This window comes from Cetorhinus maximus, chromosome 6 (assembly GCF_964194155.1).
Source record: "Cetorhinus maximus chromosome 6, sCetMax3.hap1.1, whole genome shotgun sequence".
Classification (NCBI taxonomy): Eukaryota; Metazoa; Chordata; class Chondrichthyes; order Lamniformes; family Cetorhinidae; genus Cetorhinus; species Cetorhinus maximus.
In genome coordinates this window covers 14,353,382-14,370,658 of record NC_135884.1, presented here as the reverse complement: position 1 = coordinate 14,370,658, position 17,277 = coordinate 14,353,382, and the positions used below count along the sequence as shown (strand labels likewise).

Here is a 17,277-nt window from a genome sequence, read left to right as displayed (position 1 = left end):
AGACATGAGATGTTTAGGGCTGTATGTGGGTGAATTGTTCTTTTGCTTGGTGTGTACTGTACACATCCAGGAGCTGATGAAAAATGCACACATCATTTTGCTATAACCAGTGTGTTTGAAATAGTTTTGGTAATATTAAGTCATCCCCCCTCAACAAATATAGCATGTGTGTATTTAAACATAGTTCTTCCGCTCCTGGTTAAGGCATCCTGTGTTAGTCATGCTCGGAAGAAGCTCACTTCCTTTTGAAGTAGCAATCAGAGCAGTGTGTTCAACTCCAGATGAATTCCTCTCAAAAAGCAAGTCAATGCAAAAGGAGGATTCTGTTTGGAATTATCTCCCCACTCTTGCTAACTATTTCTCAATTTAGAGACCTTCTCCTCCTCATTTATTGTAAATAACGTAACCCTGAATCTTATCTGGCTATTGGTCTGTTAAATGGCATTAATTTTTGTCCCTGGCTTGAATGATATATGTATCTATACAATGATTAAGTAGGATCTAAAATCTATTGTGTGGTTGGATATGTTAAAACTAAAGAGGTATGTTTTTCACTGCCAGGTAAGTGTGTTTGGAAATTTCGATTCAAGCAAATACACAAAATAACCCTTCTTTATACTGCCTTAGAAGCTGTCTAAAAGCAGCTGTTAATTGTCAGCTTGAATGAGTATTCCACAGATATTAAGGGTTTTTTGCTGGAATTTTATTGAGTTTACATAAAAGTGGGAGAATCTTTTTTCAACACTCCTCTGGCAGCCATTTTACCCCAAACTACTCCATGGCAGAGACTGAGCTGTTTAATTTCTTGCAAGAGTACCCTCTACAGGTCTTATAGCTCACTACAGCATGGGCTTCAATGGAGATTTTCTGAAAGGGACCTCAATATATACTGAGCTCACAGCATCACTGAATGAGCTGTTCATGTTCTGTAGGCTGTAGAGCTTCCTCTGCAGGTTATTAAAATTCACTGCATTGATAACAGGGCTGGACCTTTCCTGTAAGTTCTCCCTCTACAGGTGACATGACTCACTGCAATATTAATTAAATTACACTTCATTTAGAGGTGGTACCCTCCCTCTATCCACAATTCACTGTATTCATTGAATGGTGTCTTTTCTATGTGAGTGCTCTTACAGGTTCTAACTGCTCATTACAGAATGAATTGAGTTATACCTATTTTATTGCATTCATACGGATTTAATGGCTCTCTATAAACATCAACTAAATTGAGTTGTTTATTTTGTCGAAGAGCTCCCACTACAAATCCCTAGTTTGCTAGTGTTAATACACAGGAAAATAGTGCTACTGTGTAAATTTATACCCAATACAAACAATTGCGGAGTTGACAGGAGACCCAGACAATTCTCCAATTCTATCATCTTGGATGTTTAGTTGATGGGCTATATTGTATCAGTGTTATTGTAGGAAAGCAATTTTGGTTAAAAGTACAACTTTGCCTTCAGGAGGATAATCAGCAGGGTTGATCTAAGCATTACAGGAAAGTCAAATTGTCTTTTTAATGGAACCGCTTATGTCCGCATCTTAATCACAGCCAATTTCAGCAAACATTGGAAATATCTTCAGCAGACTCAGAATCTGGATCTCTCTGGTTTCATTCATTGTGGGATGAAATTCATGTGTAGTTTTATTACTGTAACATAGAGCTCCTGAGATAAAAGACAAAAAAGAAAATATAAGACAACAAACTAATGTTATATTCACTGTCATTAATGATGTGGTGAGAGGAACCGTTTTGATGACCCTAGGGGTGAATAGTGTTACACAAAATTAGTGTTACACTAAACCATTGCAGATTACAAAAACAACTTGCATTTATATAGTGCCTTTAACATAGTATTTAATACAAATGCATTTCACAAAGTGTTGAGAAGCAAAATTTAACAGAGATCAAAGATCACTTGGTCAAAGAGGTAGGTTTTAAGGAGCATTTTTAAAGGTGGAAAGAAAGCTGGAGGGGTTAGGGAGGGCCTAAGCATCTGAACACACGGCCAACAGTCATGAGTGATGAAAATTGTGGATGCATCACGGGCCAGAATTGGAGGAGTGCAGAGATCTTGGAGGGTTGAAGAGCTGAAGGAGATTACAGAGATAAGGATGGGTGAGGTCATGGAGGGATTTGAACTGAAGGATAAGAATTTTAAATTGGAAGATGATGATGCAGATGAATTGGATGTTAATGTCTTGTCAATTACATTGTTAATTTCATTTACATTGTTAAGGTTAAGAGAAACTGGTGATGGGCATTAATTGTATTTGAGTACCTATAAATAGGGGATAGCTAAGAGATTGAACAAGTCAATAAATTCTCAGTAAAGAAAAGCTCAGTGTCTTGGTTTCAGCATCACCAACCAACTTAGATCCTATTAACAGTGAAAAACCCACCAGGAGAGCATTGGAGGTAACAAAGTAAAGGCTGGCGGTAACAAATTTCTAGAATGGAGGAGGTGCATTGAAAAAGATCATGCCAGACTTATGAACAGCAGTATAGAATGGTGAGTCACTATTTTCAATTTCCTACTCTACGGTGTTTGGGACTTTTGGTGTGCCAGTACAGAAGACCCCTCATGGTGGGCAGGAGAAAGATGACTTCCTCCAAGGAGCTGGCTGAGAAAGTGCCTGTGGGGTTTTCTGGTTGGAAAAAAGTCCCATTCAGATGAAGTCATTGCCACATTTATCGCTGGCTGACTGAAACAAATCAGAAGGTCCTGAACTCCCGGAAATACAGCGCAGGACAATCCGCATCTATAATAAGACAGGTCATATCATATTGGGCCAGCACCCTCCGAACTGCCTGTCAGGGCAGCGAATGCAAATTGCTGATCTTAGGTGTTGGTGTTATAGTAGTCCCATTGAAAACTGCAGTGTCGACAGTAACTTGTTCTGTTGGATGTTGTGGTCTGAGAATGTGGGCTGGGGTAACTGATTCACTTCTCCTGTATTCTGCTCTTGGTACATCCTGTCTATCTACATTATGTAACCAAATGTCCTTTTTTACTGGTAAATTGAGTTGTAAGGGCAAAGACAGAAAATGTAACGACGGTATTAAACCAAGACACAACCTTCTGCTAAAAATAAAAAGGGAAAATGCCATCCGGGTGAGCAGATTTATACAGTAAACTGTAGAATCATTCACCTACTCTGCTAGTGGAGTCAGGTAATATCTCACGAGAGAGCTTGAGGCCTGTAGAGAGTGTGTTACTGTGGAGAAGAGCAATCCGTTGGATGGAGGTGAATAGACCATGTAGCTGTAGATGAATGCCTTGGAGAAGTAGGCTGGAGAAATGTAGGCCCTAGGATTGGAGAAATGTAGGCCCTATGATTGGAGAAATGTGGGCTCTAGGATTGGAGAAATGTAGGCCCTAGGATTGAAGGCATGTATACCCTAAAGTCGGAGGGCAGTGTCCTTCTGTATAAGGCTTAAGACCAGTGGAAAGTACTGTGCTACATAGGCTCCTAAGGCGGGAGAAAACACCTTCAAGAGATGTCTGAATAGATCATAAGGCATAATGGCTATGAGTGTGTTATAAGGCTCAATTACTCTTGTGAGGATGACGCCAAATTGCTCAGGTTTTGCTCATTTTGGTTCAGGAAATGTGCAGAGGAGGAGAAAAGGCCATCAAGTTATATTCTGATGTTCCTAGAAGTCAACTAAATTAGTCAAATGACTGAGCGAGGAAATTATCCTGCGTTGTTACAGAGGAAGGTAGTGCAGGACACTGGTAATGGGGCTAAGGAGAGTCAGTGCACATTTGGAACTATATCGCCGTTCCTTCACTATTGCTGTACCATGAACTCCCTCTCTAACAGCACTATGGCTGTATCTACACTGCATGGACTGCTGCGGTCCAAGAAGCTGGCTCTTCCCAAGGGCAATTAGGGATGGGCAATATATGCTGGCCTAGCCAGTGATGTCCACACCCCATGAATGAACAAAATAAACTGGTGGGAGACTAGTGAGAGAGATTGCTGGGTGGTATAGTGGTTCGGTTACTGGACTAGTAATCCAGGGGCTTGGATTAATGATCTAATGAGATCTGTTCAAATTTCACCATGGCAGCTGGGTCATTTAAGTTTAGTTAATTAAATAAATTTGGTATTGAAAATCTGGTGGAATGGTTACCATGTAAAATTTCAGGATTGTCATTAAAAAAAACATATCTAGTTCACTAATGTCCTTTGGGGAAGGATATCTGCTATCCTTACTCAGTCTGGCCTCCAGACCAACAACAATGTGATCAACTTTTAAATACCCTCTGAAGTGGCCTAGCAAGCCCCTCTGTTGGACAAAAGTCACGTCAACAAAGTATAATAAGCAGCACATGGACTACAGTGGTTCATGAAGATGCTCAAGGGTATTTGGGGATGGCAATAAGTGTAGGCATTGCCAATGATAACCACAGTCCATGAATGAATAAAAAAAGTTAGTGGGGGACTGAGGGGAGAGAGACACCACAAAAGGCTGGTGAGGAACTGTAAAAATGGTGTGCAGGGGACCGGGGAGAGAGGAACAGGGACTGTGGAGAAATATTGAGCTGGGAACTGATGGGGCCACAGGCCTGTGCCAGTGAGGCACGGAAGTGGAACCATACCTGACTTGTCACTGCTTCCCAGTTTGCCCCTATCTTGTGCCCAAATCCTGATCAGCTACTTCCTGCCTAAGTTGCTCAATCTGTTGACTCCCTCTCCCCTTCCCAAGGCATTCCTGTGAAACATCGCAATTAATGGAAGGAAAAGGCGTTGTAAGTGTGATACAAGCAAAGTCAGGGAAAGAAAAACAGAAGGGAATAGGGTGAGAAGGATGATGTTGGCTTTGTAGCTTCACAGATTTCCCAGGGCTGGTTGGCCATGAGAATGCAGTGCCGTGGCCCAGCCCAAAAAAACCTGAGAACCACTTGAGCAAAACACTGAGAGTGAAACATGGGAGATAAGGGAATGATAGATTCCCAATGTGATGAAACAATTTCAAGCTGTGCTTTTGTTATGGAAGTTTTGGAGCTGTGCTATTCCTGTTGCCCTCATTGCTTTGACCAGATTTTTCTATAATTCCGGTATGGACCATACCTCAGAGAGCTGGAATAGGTTTAGAAGAGACCGCAGTCTTTCAAGTTTTCCTTGATGATGATGTCTGTCACTGCGTCGAACACAAACTTGACGTTCTCTGTGTCTGTAGCACAGGTCATGTGCGAGTAAATCTCCTTCACGTCTCTCCTCATGTTTAATTCCAGGAATTGGACTTTAATGTACCCTCCAGCATCTTCCATCGAGTTGTTTCCTGGAAGGGGTGGTTACGGACATAATGTCATTGAACTTCCAACATCGCCTTCCCTGTCTGATATCTGCCAGTCTAGCTTGTGGGCTGAATGCCCAGAAATTCTTTTAAACTGTACCCACATGCAAAAATCTGATATTTAAAACACACACGCTCGCCTTCACATACCTCTGTGTTTTGTGAGATGGGTGTATTTGTCAGTTTCAATTGACTTCATTTAAGCAGCAGAATAAACATCAGCACTTAACGTATGACTTTGACCCACCCTGGTCCTGCCTCAGTCCTATCACCATCCTACTTGGCTCCTAATCCAATACCTATATTGGTCTTGGAGGGAGTACAATGTGGCTTTGCCAGATTGTTACCTGGAATCCGAGGCTGAAATTATGGCAAGAGATGACACAAATTAGGGTTATATTCCCAGGAATTTAGAAGGTTAAGAGGTTGTTCATTTGAAGTCTTCAAGATGTTAAAGGAAACAGACAGGGTAGATGGAGGTAAAATATTTCTGGAGTCCAGGACCAGGAGCATAGTCACAAAATTAATGCCTTTCAGGAGTGAGATTAGGAAACACTTCCCCAAACACAGGTTGGGAGAAGTTTGGAACACTCTTCCAGAAAGGACAATTGATGCTAGATCAATTGTTAATTTTAAAACTGAAAATGTTAGACTTTTCTTAATCAAAGGTATTAAGATATATGGAGCAAAGAATAGCAAATGGAGTTAGGTCACCTGTCAGCCATGATCTCATTGGATGGAGGAATGGGCTTGAGGGGCCGAATGGCCTAGTCCTGCTCTCGTGTTCTTATCCTGAAGCTATTTTACCATGACCCTATGCTTTGCTCAGATAGGGAAAACTGGCAATCCCCGTTTAACATGTGGTACGTGTGGCAGTGTAGTTATGTTACTGGGCTAGTAATCCTGCAGTCTGGGTGAATGGTCTGGGGACATGAGTTCAAATCTCAACATAGCAGGTGGGAAATTTAAATTTAATTAAATAACTATGGAATTAAAAGCTTGTATCAGTAATGACCAGATCGTGATTAACAACACATCTGGTTCACTAATACCCTTTAGGAAAGGAAATTTGCTGTCATTACCCAGTCTGGCCTAATTGTGACTCCAGACCCAAAGCAACTTCCTTGACTCTGAAGTGGCCTAACAAGCTGCTCTGGTGTATTCAAGAAGGTGGCTGCCTTCCAGCTTCTCCAGAGTAATTTAAGAAGATGGTAAGTGTTGGCCTTGCCAGCGATGCCCATATCCCGTGAATGAGTTTTAAAAAAGTGACATGAGCCAGTAAGGAAGAAGGCACCTCAAAAGATTCAAGAAGCGGACACCGAAAAAGTGCTGATTTTGGCCCTTAATCTGTGCTGAGTCAGCTGGTCTCAATTTAGGTGATAGAATCAGATGCTGCAATTGGCCTAGGTAACTGAGGTAAGAAAAAGAAAATCAACCAAGCCTTCTGCTCCTGACTGCTGCCCCACAACCCATGCTACAGAGTGGATGTAGATTGCAGTCCTGGGCTTGGTTGTAAAGCTTTCCATGATTAGATACCCTGGGACGTTCAAAGCCAATACTTACTCATCTACTTTGAATGGAAGGCATCCATCTTCCCCATGAGGCGTTAGACCAAGACTCCGTCTGTTCTCAAATATCCCATGACATCATTTTGAAGAAAGCAGGGGTGTTCTCCCTGGTGTCCTGCCCAATATTTATCCCTTAACCAATATCAAACAAAACAAAAAAAAATTGACCTTGTCATGATCGCTTTGCTGTTTGTGGGAGTTTGCCGTACCCAAATTGGCTCCAGTGTTTCCCACACGACAACAGTGACTGTCCTTCAATAAGTACTTTGTTGGCTGTAAAGCGCTTTGAGGCACCCTGAGGTTGTGAAAGATGCTATATAAATGCACGCATGCTTTGCCTCAGCAAATGAACACCTTCAGGAGGTGGGCGTGGGGCATGAGTAGGGAAGGAAAAGAAAACAAAATAAATTAGAATTTGTAAAAACTGATTCCTGCCCAAGAAATGTTTTGGGTTTGTAATTCTGGCTGGCTTGGATAGCCTGTAGTTTATATTCAGCAAATTATCAGGGATTATTTTCAGCAGCAGTATGTGTTTCATTGTATCTCGTATTATTGAAACAAATATTTGGACACTTTAGTTGGCTGATCAGCTCTTGTGTTGGGGAAGAGGCTGAATGTGTCTGTTTTGTGATTGTGCTACAGGGGAAGTTTTAATCATCACCTTCAGCATACAGAGTGTTCCTCTTCCCCTCTCCCTCATTCCCAGAAGTGAACAAAGCTGTGGTGATTGAAGTGGCAAAAGATAATATAGAAAGATAGGGAGAGATATATGGCAAGAGGCAGGGTGAGAAGTGGCCAGACAAATGTGGAGGCAAAGAGAGAGAGAACCTCAGAGGAAGAAAGCGAGAACTTGAGAGGCAGAAATGTACATATTCAAGCAGCGAGGAACATTGACCAAAGAATATTGGTGTTGGATTGTTGGATTCCTACCTTCAATTTTGTTTGGTGATTTTTAAAGTTTTAATGTAACAAATGACATTTAATTAGTATATCTGTCAGGCACAAATATTAAATTATATGATTCTACAATCAAATCTATTGGTTAGAGTGCGTTAATCTCTTCAGGTACAAAGGATAATTAAAATGCTATTGGAATGCTGGCCCTTATCTCAAGGGTGCTGGGACACAAAAGCGGGAGGATGAACTGGCCTTGGAGAGGGTGCAGCGCAGATTCACCAGAATGATACCAGGGCTAAAAAGATTAAGTTGTGAGGACAGGTTGCATAGAATATGCTTGTATTCTCTTGAGTATAGAAGATTAAGGGTTGATGCATTTGTTGTGGTAGGGTCTGGTGCATAAAGGGTTAATGTGGGACTGAGTACAGTACTGTTTTTTTACACAGGTGTAAAAAAAACACCTGACCCAGAGCCAGGGTGAGTCTGGAGATGGACACAGTTGGGTTAATACTTAGAATGGGGTCAGTTCCTTGTCTGTATCTTCTACTGTAAATATGTACATAGCTACGAGTTGTTAATAAAGACTTGGCTGTTAATGTACCCCACACTGGAAGCCTACTTCATGGTGTTTGAAGCAGGATTATTCAGCATTAAGGTGTTTAAGATGATCGAACTAGTCAATAAGGTTGGATAGAGGCTGGGCGGGGGGATGGGTGTCCAGGACAAGGGAGCATAACCTTAAAATGAGAGCTCAGCGTTTCGGGGTGATGTCCAATATTTGTCTTAAAATTTAATTATTGTGTGTAGCCAGTTTCTTTCAGTATACGGTCCCTTTAAATGTTTTTGAACAGCTGTGCACACATTATTGATCACGGACAAAGCACCTTCCCAGTTTCTGCGGGATACTACTGGTATCGAGATATTACTAGTGGGAATGTGGTTGTTGTCGGAATGCACTGTCTCACACAAAGGGTAGTGGAAATTGGGAACTGCCTCCCCCAAAAGCTGTTCAGAGAGCGGTGGAGGCAGGGTCAGTGAATATTTTAAGGCAGAGGTGGATAGATTCTTGACCAACAAGGGAGTCAAAGGTTATAGGGGACAGGCAGGAATGTAGAGTTGAGGCCACAATCAGATCAGCCATGATCTTATTGAATGGTGGAGCAGGCTTGAGGGGCCGAATGGCCTACTCCTGCTCCTGCTCCTGATTTGAATGTCCATATGTTCGGACTATGCTGATTGGAAACTTTGATTAATAGGTTATTCTTCTGTTCTGATGAAAGGTCATCGACCTGAAACGTTAACTCAATTTCTCTCCACAGATGCTGCCCAATGTGTTGAATATTTCTACTGATATTGAAGGAATAGGAAGGTAGATGGAATTGAGATACAGATCAGCCTCTTAGTGAATAGAGGAACAGGCTAGAGGGGCTGAAAGGCCTATTCCTGTTTCTACATTCCCCTCCTGTGCAGTTTCAGTTACATCAAATAGCATGGCCCTTTAAACAAAATATGTTCAGGGAAGTCACCAAGTGTGACAGGAAGAGGCATGTTAACAATCCTGTAAGTAAACATGGACCTTTTAATGATCATCATCTGTGTAGGTGCAAGGATACGTGCGTGTGCATGTGCATGCTGTGTGTGTGTACATGTGAATTCAGCTCAATTGCACCGATGCACTTAGCAACTGACCTGGACAATGAACCCAATGATATTATCAGCACTAAATTTTGATGGAAAAAAATGTACTGAACGAGATGAGCAGAAAGGGAGAGAAAATCAGTTAAAAAAAAAGTTGTGAAATATAACTAGGTTTCTTTGTAACTATTTTGGTTCAGAAAAAGTTAAGAGTTCCAGTTAAATAACGATGGAGAACTCAATGTGCTGCTGTGTACTCACAGAATGAGATAAATCTTGGCTTCGCTGACCTCCTGCTATGTTGTTTGTTCTGATCTTGGCAAGACTTAAACTAGGATGGGTGGGTAAGTACATTGTTCCGGTTGACAGAGTGAAGGCAGCAGCTGATTGGGAGCCAGTCACGTGTTGAGAGTGTTGCATTGATTCCCAAACTAAATTTGGTTAGATTACACTTGGAGCACTGTGAGCAGTTCTGGTCTTTATAGTTGTATAAAGGATACAGGGGGCCATTGGGGCAGGTGCAAAAATGATTCGCTAGAATGATACCGGAACTGAGGAAAGAGTGAACGGTCTGTTGCTCTTTTCTCGAGGAAAGAGAAGTCTGGGGAGTGACCTGTTAGAAGTCTTCAAAATTAAGAAGGGGTTTGATAGGGTAGACATAGAGAGGATGTTCCCAATTGCAGGCAAGACCAGAACTAAGGGTCATAAATATAAGATAGTCACTATAAAACCCAATGGGGAATTCAGGAGAAACCTCTTCACCAATGGAGTGGTGAGAATGTGGAACGTGCTACAACATGGAGTTGTTCAGGCAAATAGCATAGATGCATTCAAGGGGAAGTTAGATAGGCACACAAGAGAGACAGGATTAGAAGGATCTGTTGATGGGGTTAGATGAAAAAGGGTAGGAGGAGTCTTGTGTGGAGCATAAACACTGGCATGGAGCTGTTTGACCAAATGTCTTGCTTCTGCACTGTGAATAGGTTCTAATTTGAATGTCCGGTGTCCAGCTGATTATAGTGCTATTTGTAACTTCAAGTGAGGGTTTGGAATGGAAAATGTATGCGTGTGAGGGGTTTGGGTTGTGGGTGATAGGGGGGGAGCGAGGGAGAGAAGTGCAGACTGACCTCTGCTAACTGCTCAAAAAAATGTATAGAGACATGCCATTTTTAGATGTGAAGGTAATTATTATCTGAAGGAAATAGAGATTTGTATTATGCTGTAAATAGGTCTGGCGCATGCTGGTCTAATGCAGTCCCAATTTTAAAGTCAAACACACTGTTCTTATCTTCGTATGAGTTTGATATTGTGTATGATCAAGTAGCCAAGCTTACAGAAACTTGGTGGGGGCATTGAAGCTCCTCTGTAGTACAGGACAGGGGAACTGGAAAATATAGGAACTGAGATGTTACAGCAGCATTATGAATGAGAAAGTCACATCATGGTTACATAGGTGGTTTCTAGTATAAACGTGAGCATGAGACTTCCTAATAGGAAGCATTGACACAAAAATGTGTTGAACCATTAAACTGGTAAAAGAAAGAACTTGCATTTATATAGTATCTTTTGTGGCCTCAGGACACCCCGAAATGCTTTACAACCAATTAAATCCTTTGTAAGTGTCGTCACTTATAATGCAGGAAATGCAGCAGCATACTTGTGCACAGCAAGCTCTCACAAACAATGTGACAATGCCCAGGTAATCTGTCTTTGTGATGTTGGTTGAGGGGTGAATATTGGCCAGAGACACTGGGGTGAACTCGACTACTCATCTTCCAAATAATGCCATGGGATCCTTTATATTCACCTGCTAGGGCGAATGGGCACGGCTTCAACATTTCATTCATAAAACAGCACCTCCAACAGTGCGGTGCTCCCACAAGATAGCATTAGAGCGTCAGCCACAATTTTGTGCTCAAGTCTCTGGAGTGGGACTTGAACCCACTTGAAACTTCTGACTCAGCAAAAGGTGCTACCAACTGAGCCACAGCTGACACTTAACACTTAAGGTAATAGTTGTCAGTAGACAGGAAACATGTGACAGCTAGGATTTTTTTTTAAGCTGTGTACAATTGTTTATCTGTTTTGTGGGCAGGTTGATGCAATAATACTTGTCAAGTTCAAAAGTTTAGAGAGACTCTTGACATTATGTGCTGTGTCAATACAATTAAGCAACCAGTTAAATGAAGACTGGCATTTGTATGTTTGCAAGATGGAGTTTGTAAGTTGACAATGATCTGCTGTGTGTGTATGTTTGCTAATGAGCCTGTATTTTCCCGTTATGGTTCACTTAATGGGAACTCTGTGCAAAATGTGATGAAACACATGGAAAGCAGTTAAATTGGGACTGACCATCATAGTCTGGGAAACAGATGCTCAAATGGGTCTTCTTGATCTTTTCCTTGAACACATCCTTCTTGTTGAGGAAGAGGACGATGGAGGTTGCGATGAAGTAACGATGATTACAGATACTGTTGAAGAGATGCAGACTCTCGTGCATACGGTTCTGTAATTCACCAAGAGGAATCGATAAATTAGAAAAGAAACCAAGTTGATCTTGAATAATATTGAAATTAGAGCTGGAGCTTTGAAATCGGGAAGCTTGTGTTCACACAAAGAGCAGTGGAAATCGAAAACTGCTTCCCAAAAAGAAAACGGGAAAATTTAAGACTGAGTTTGATAGAACTTTGTTAGGTAGGGTATCAATGGAAATGGCTCACTGTTAAGCAATTAAGGTGCAGATTGGCCATTATCTAATTGAATAGCAGAGCAGATCCGAGGGGCTGAATGGCCTACTCTTCTTCCTAGTGATACATATTCCTAGCCTGTGCTTAGTTTTAGGACTCTTAAGCTCCTATGTACCTCCAATGATCATTTCTCCTCTTCCTCCTCCTCCAATAACTCCTACTTCTCCTCCTCCTGCTCCCACAACAATAACTCCTCATTTGATTTTCATCATTTCTCTCTTGGCTGGCTGGTGCTTCATGGGTCCAGTGGCTATTTCTTGCAACTGGTGAGCTCATAGTATAACTTTGGTGAGTCGCTGCTGACTATCCATGAGAATCCCAACTTGTAGAAGATGTATGCAAAGGTCAGTGTAGATCATTGTGAGGTTTTAGCAGACGGACGTGTTGCCGTGGCGATTACAGTGGCGCCTGGGGGTCGGAGCCGGAGAAAATTCATCTCCCTCCGCCCACCCGCTCAGGTAGCTCATGAGAGGTGAGGGCCACATTCAGAGTCAGTGTCCACTTACCACTTCATCATCCTCCACCAGCACCATATCATAGGCGCTAAGCGCAGCAATGAAGATGATACAGGTGACACCTTCAAAGCAGTGGATCCATTTCTTGCGTTCGGAGCGCTGACCGCCCACGTCAAACATTCTGTGGAAGGGATAGAAAGAAAATGAAGGCCAAGTGAACATAAGTGCTTGAAGTGAGGAAAATTCCATTCCATCGCAATTACACCCCAGATCTTGAAGTACACAAAATAATGAAGATTGTGCTTGGAATGTGATGCCTCTGGGTAAACTGTAACTTGTAAAGAAGTTTTACGTAACTGCTTTTCCAGTCATTAAAGGGACAAAGAGGATAATAAACTTTAATAGGGCAAACATACAGGTAGTAAATATCGATTAAACTTTAGGTTAAATGTTATATAACGGGCCGTAACTTCAAATGAAGTATCAATTAAGTTGGTTTGAAATCCAGGTGATCCGATCTTGCCCAACCTTCCGACTCAGGCTGGGCGAGATCCGGGCAGTGCAGTGTGTCCCCTGGGCCTAGCGTCGAGGGCTGCAGAGTCACAGGTAAATAAGCCGTGCCCCCTTTTTGACAGCAGTACCTGCCTTAAGCCAGGTGAGTTAAGAGCTGCCTGGCAAGCCAGGGAGAAGTTAAATGTGTAGGGTTGGGGAGTTGTTGGGTCAGGTGGTGACTTGGGGGGGTTGGGGTGTCGGGTTGGGTTAGGCCTGGGGGTGTGGGGGTGGGGGTGAGAGTCTAGGGTAGGGGGGAGGTTGGCAGTCGGGCTTGGAGGTAGTGGTGGTGGTGGGTGGTGGGGGGATGGAGTCGGGCCTGGCTTTGGGGGGGTGTCCCTGTTGGTGGGGGAGGACTCCCAGTGGGGGGTGTGGGGGGAATCCCATGAGTTGGGGAGTTCCCGTCGGGGGGTTATAGTCCTTTAGATGTGGGGGGAGTCCCGTAGGGAGGATTGTCCTGTAGGGAGGGTTGTCCCCTGGGGGGTGCGGGAGTAATTGCGGATGGGGTGAATCCCATGGGGGGATCTTGGTGTCCCTTGGGGGAGGGTAGTTGGGGGTGTGGGGGGAGTCCCGTGGGGGGCCGGTGTGGGTCTGCACAATAGTTACCCAGAAATTCAAAGTGGCTTTAATTCTTCTAACCTTTTCTGGGTAACTATTGACGTAACACAGTCGAAACCATCTGAAGTTTGCAATTTAAATCGCGTTTTTGGATGGTTCCCAGTGCAGGGCAATAGCCCAAGGGAAGTTTGCCCTTCTGGGCAATTGCTATTCAAACCTTACCCGTGAGACTCCGAGGCGGGATTCCCCTCTCCCCCCGCCCCCAAATACAACACCCTGCAGCTCGAAAGTTACCGCCTAATATTCTATAGAATTTACAGCGCAAAAACAGTTTACCTGGTCTGTATGCTCCACACAAGCCTCCTCCCACCCTACTTCATCTCACCCCATCAAATATCCTCTATCCCTTTCTCCCTTGTGTACCTATCTAATTTCCCCTTAAATGTATCTATACTACCGGCCTCAACTACTCTGTGTGGTAGCAAGTTCCACCTTCTGACTACTCTCTTAGTGCAGAAGTTATTTTCCAAACAGTTCATGGCCGTCTTATTGCCCTAAAATATGACATCTCGCCCTCACCTGTACTTAAATTCATTTGTCAGTTACACGCCCATCCTGCAAGTTTGTCAACATCAAGCTTGTGAACATCGCCATTTATTCTGGTCCTGTCTTGCTTGGTGTTAGCCAGACCCTGCAATTTGGCAGTGTTCTTTCAGGCAAAGCACTCCTCTGTGAGCTGTCTACCTGTGAGTACTGTAACTCGGTAAAACTTTAACCCGGTAGCATTTCTCTTTATGCCCAAAGAATAGAAACTGCACCGCATGTGACTCAGTGCCCTGTGAGAATCTACCCTGTTCTACATTTACTGGGTGCACTGCATTAGCTGCCACCGTTTTACAATAAAAAGAGTCTTGAGGAGAGTGAAGGTATCATTTTTTTGAGCATTTGCCTTTCCGACAATACCAGGAACAAACATCGTGGTCCTGGCTTAGTTGTTTTGTCCAATCAGCTGAGCTGTTGTTACATACGTACATTTGCACAAACAAATTAGGAGCAGGAGTAGGCCATTCAGCCCCTTGAGCCTGCTCCAATGTTCAGTAAGATTATAGCTGATCTGATCTGTGACCTTAATGTCACTAGCCTGCCTACCCTGATACCCTTTGATTCCCTCGTTAGTCAAGAATCTATCTACCTCTGCCTTAAAAATGTTCGATGACCCTGCCTCTACTGCTCTCTGGAGAAAGGGGTTCCGCAGACTCATGACCCTCTGAGAGAAAATAATTCTCCTCATCACTGTCTTAAATGGGAGACCCCTTAACTCTAAACTGTGTCCCCTGGTTCTGAGACGGTAGCTACAGGTAGGATAACTTGATGAGCAGGATAGGTGTGCAGACTGGGAAACGTTAACCCGCTTAATCCCCATTCTCCGTACCTAAAGTTGAGATCCTTAAGTCCGAACTGAGTCTCAATGATGCCAGTGGTTTTCACTCGTGAACGCAGGACATCCTGCTCAGTGGGGAGATAACCTGGCTGTACGATACGACCCAAGTCATTGAGATAGCTGTAGCGGCCAAATGAAAAGCAAAAAAAAACAAGAGTCAGCAACCAGAGGTCAGATTAATTGTCAACCAGTATTCAGAGAAGACAGGACAAAGGGAGACGAGGGAATATGGGCTGTGGGATCCAAGGGGAAGGCAGGATGAAGGATCCTTTTGATTCTTCTTTTTCTTTAATGGAGTTGGTCTGGAGCTCATCATTTTTTTGTTTTGGTTTCATTCCTAAATCTCTCGGTCTCACTACCCAAGTGTTTGCTTGGCTCAGTGGTGGCCCTGTGTGCCAGAGGCTGTGAACGCAAGACTGAGTGTGTGTAACCTCGGCTAACACTTCCCCTCAGTACTGAAGATATGCTGTCCTTGGGGCAAGATCTTCAACCAATGGCTGGCTGTTTGTTCAGTTGAAGGTTAAATATTCTTTGGCACTTTCAAAGGTCAGGCAGTCTCCTCGGTGTTCTGGCTAACATTCCACAAAACTAATACCATCCAAACAAATTAATTGGTCATTTGCTGTTAGCGGCACCTTGCTGCGTGCAATCTGATTTGCCGCGTTTACTGCAAAACACAGTCACAGTAATTTTAAAAACAATTTGGGATGTCTTGGGGACATGAAAAGTGCTGTATAAACACAACTTATTTCTTTACCTCTAATCCCATCTTCAAACTCACCCCTCAACCGTGCCTTTATCCGTTAACCCCCCCACTCTTCCAGTCCCAGCTCAATGCCCAATCCTTTCTCTCCCTCTTCCTGTAGCAAAGTGCCTTGGAATGTGTTTTAAAATTGCAGTTAATCTAACCTGATCCAGGGGAACAGTGGCATAGCGGGAATGTTATTGGACTAGTAATCTTGAACCCATGACTGACGCTCCGGGTGCATGAGTTCAAATCCTACGATGGCAGCCGGGGTGCATTTAAATGCACTGAATTAATAAATCTGGAATAAAAAGCTGGTCTTGTTATTAATGATCACGAAACGACCAGATTGATGTAAAAACCCATCTGGTTCACTAATGTCCTTCGGGGAAGGACATCTGTCATCCGTCCCCAGCCAATCCAGACCGATGTGGTTGACTCCTAGCTGCCCTCTGAAGCAGCCCAGTAAAACCACTCAGTTGTAACGAACTGCTACGATGGGGTGTACCTACGCCACATAGACTGCAAGAAAGCACTACCATCCTCTCAAGGGCAATTAGGCACAGGCAGCATTGTCAGTGAGGCTCTCACATCCTTGAATGAATGAGGAAAAATCTATCTGTTGCTCCTGTAGTAGCAGTTTATCGCTAGTAGATGGTGCAGTTGTGCTGTAAGAGTTTTATAAAGTACAGCTGCGCCATCTATTGGCAGGAGAATACCTAACAAGGCAAAAAATATCTCAAAACATTCGCAAAGCAACCAACTTTGGGAGAGCCGCTGGTGTTCTTCTGTTGGCAAACACGGCAGCCATTTTGGCCACCGCAATTAACAACTGGGTTTAACCTGCTTCCCTTTCGGTGGTTATGAGTCAAGAGCCTGGCCTTGCTTCTTAAATCGCTGCTTCTTTCCGTGCCCACTGTTCAGATTGGCTGCAGAGCTAATAAAGTAAAGAAGGAGCCACCTACTAGCCAGCAGAATCGTTCAGTTGGTACTCCGAGGCTCGTTCGAAGCAGACCTGGATGCCAGAGTCATTCCAGAGACGGCTGATAATTTCGTACATCTCCTTTGGCAAAGACCCTTCTTCGATAGTGTCAGCTAGATGCATCAGTTTGCGAGAATCATCCTGCACAAAAGTGAGTGTCACAAGGGTTTGTTGCATGTTTTTCCCCCCCTACAAGCTCTGTTTATGACCGCGGAACAGGTTGCAGGAGCAAGAAAGCCACTGCGCTTGAACCTGCTGCATCATAAAAAGTGGCTCAATGCCAGCACTCCCTGTGCAGCGAGTTCCCTATCTCAGGCGTGCTGCTGTGACGAAGAGCTAAATTGAGGTCAGGTATTGCTTGACAGGGAGACACCGCCACCCCACCCTCCCCG

The 17,277-nt window shown here is 43.5% G+C and overlaps 1 protein-coding gene across 1 annotated transcript in view; it reads right to left on the bottom strand.

The window, feature by feature from the left end:
- Positions 1 to 681: 681 nt before the first annotated feature.
- Positions 682 to 17,277, bottom strand: part of LOC144681550 (guanine nucleotide-binding protein G(t) subunit alpha-1) — a 59,138-nt gene continuing 42,542 nt past the window's right edge. Inside the window, exons 4-9 of the mRNA XM_078543217.1 lie at positions 16,869 to 17,026; positions 15,150 to 15,278; positions 12,662 to 12,791; positions 11,761 to 11,914; positions 5,083 to 5,293; positions 682 to 1,667 (exon numbers count right to left, since the gene is read on the bottom strand). Of these exons, the coding sequence (XP_078399343.1) occupies positions 5,103 to 5,293; positions 11,761 to 11,914; positions 12,662 to 12,791; positions 15,150 to 15,278; positions 16,869 to 17,026 (762 nt within the window). The 3' untranslated portion in view covers positions 682 to 1,667; positions 5,083 to 5,102. The remainder of the gene's footprint in view (positions 1,668 to 5,082; positions 5,294 to 11,760; positions 11,915 to 12,661; positions 12,792 to 15,149; positions 15,279 to 16,868; positions 17,027 to 17,277) is intronic.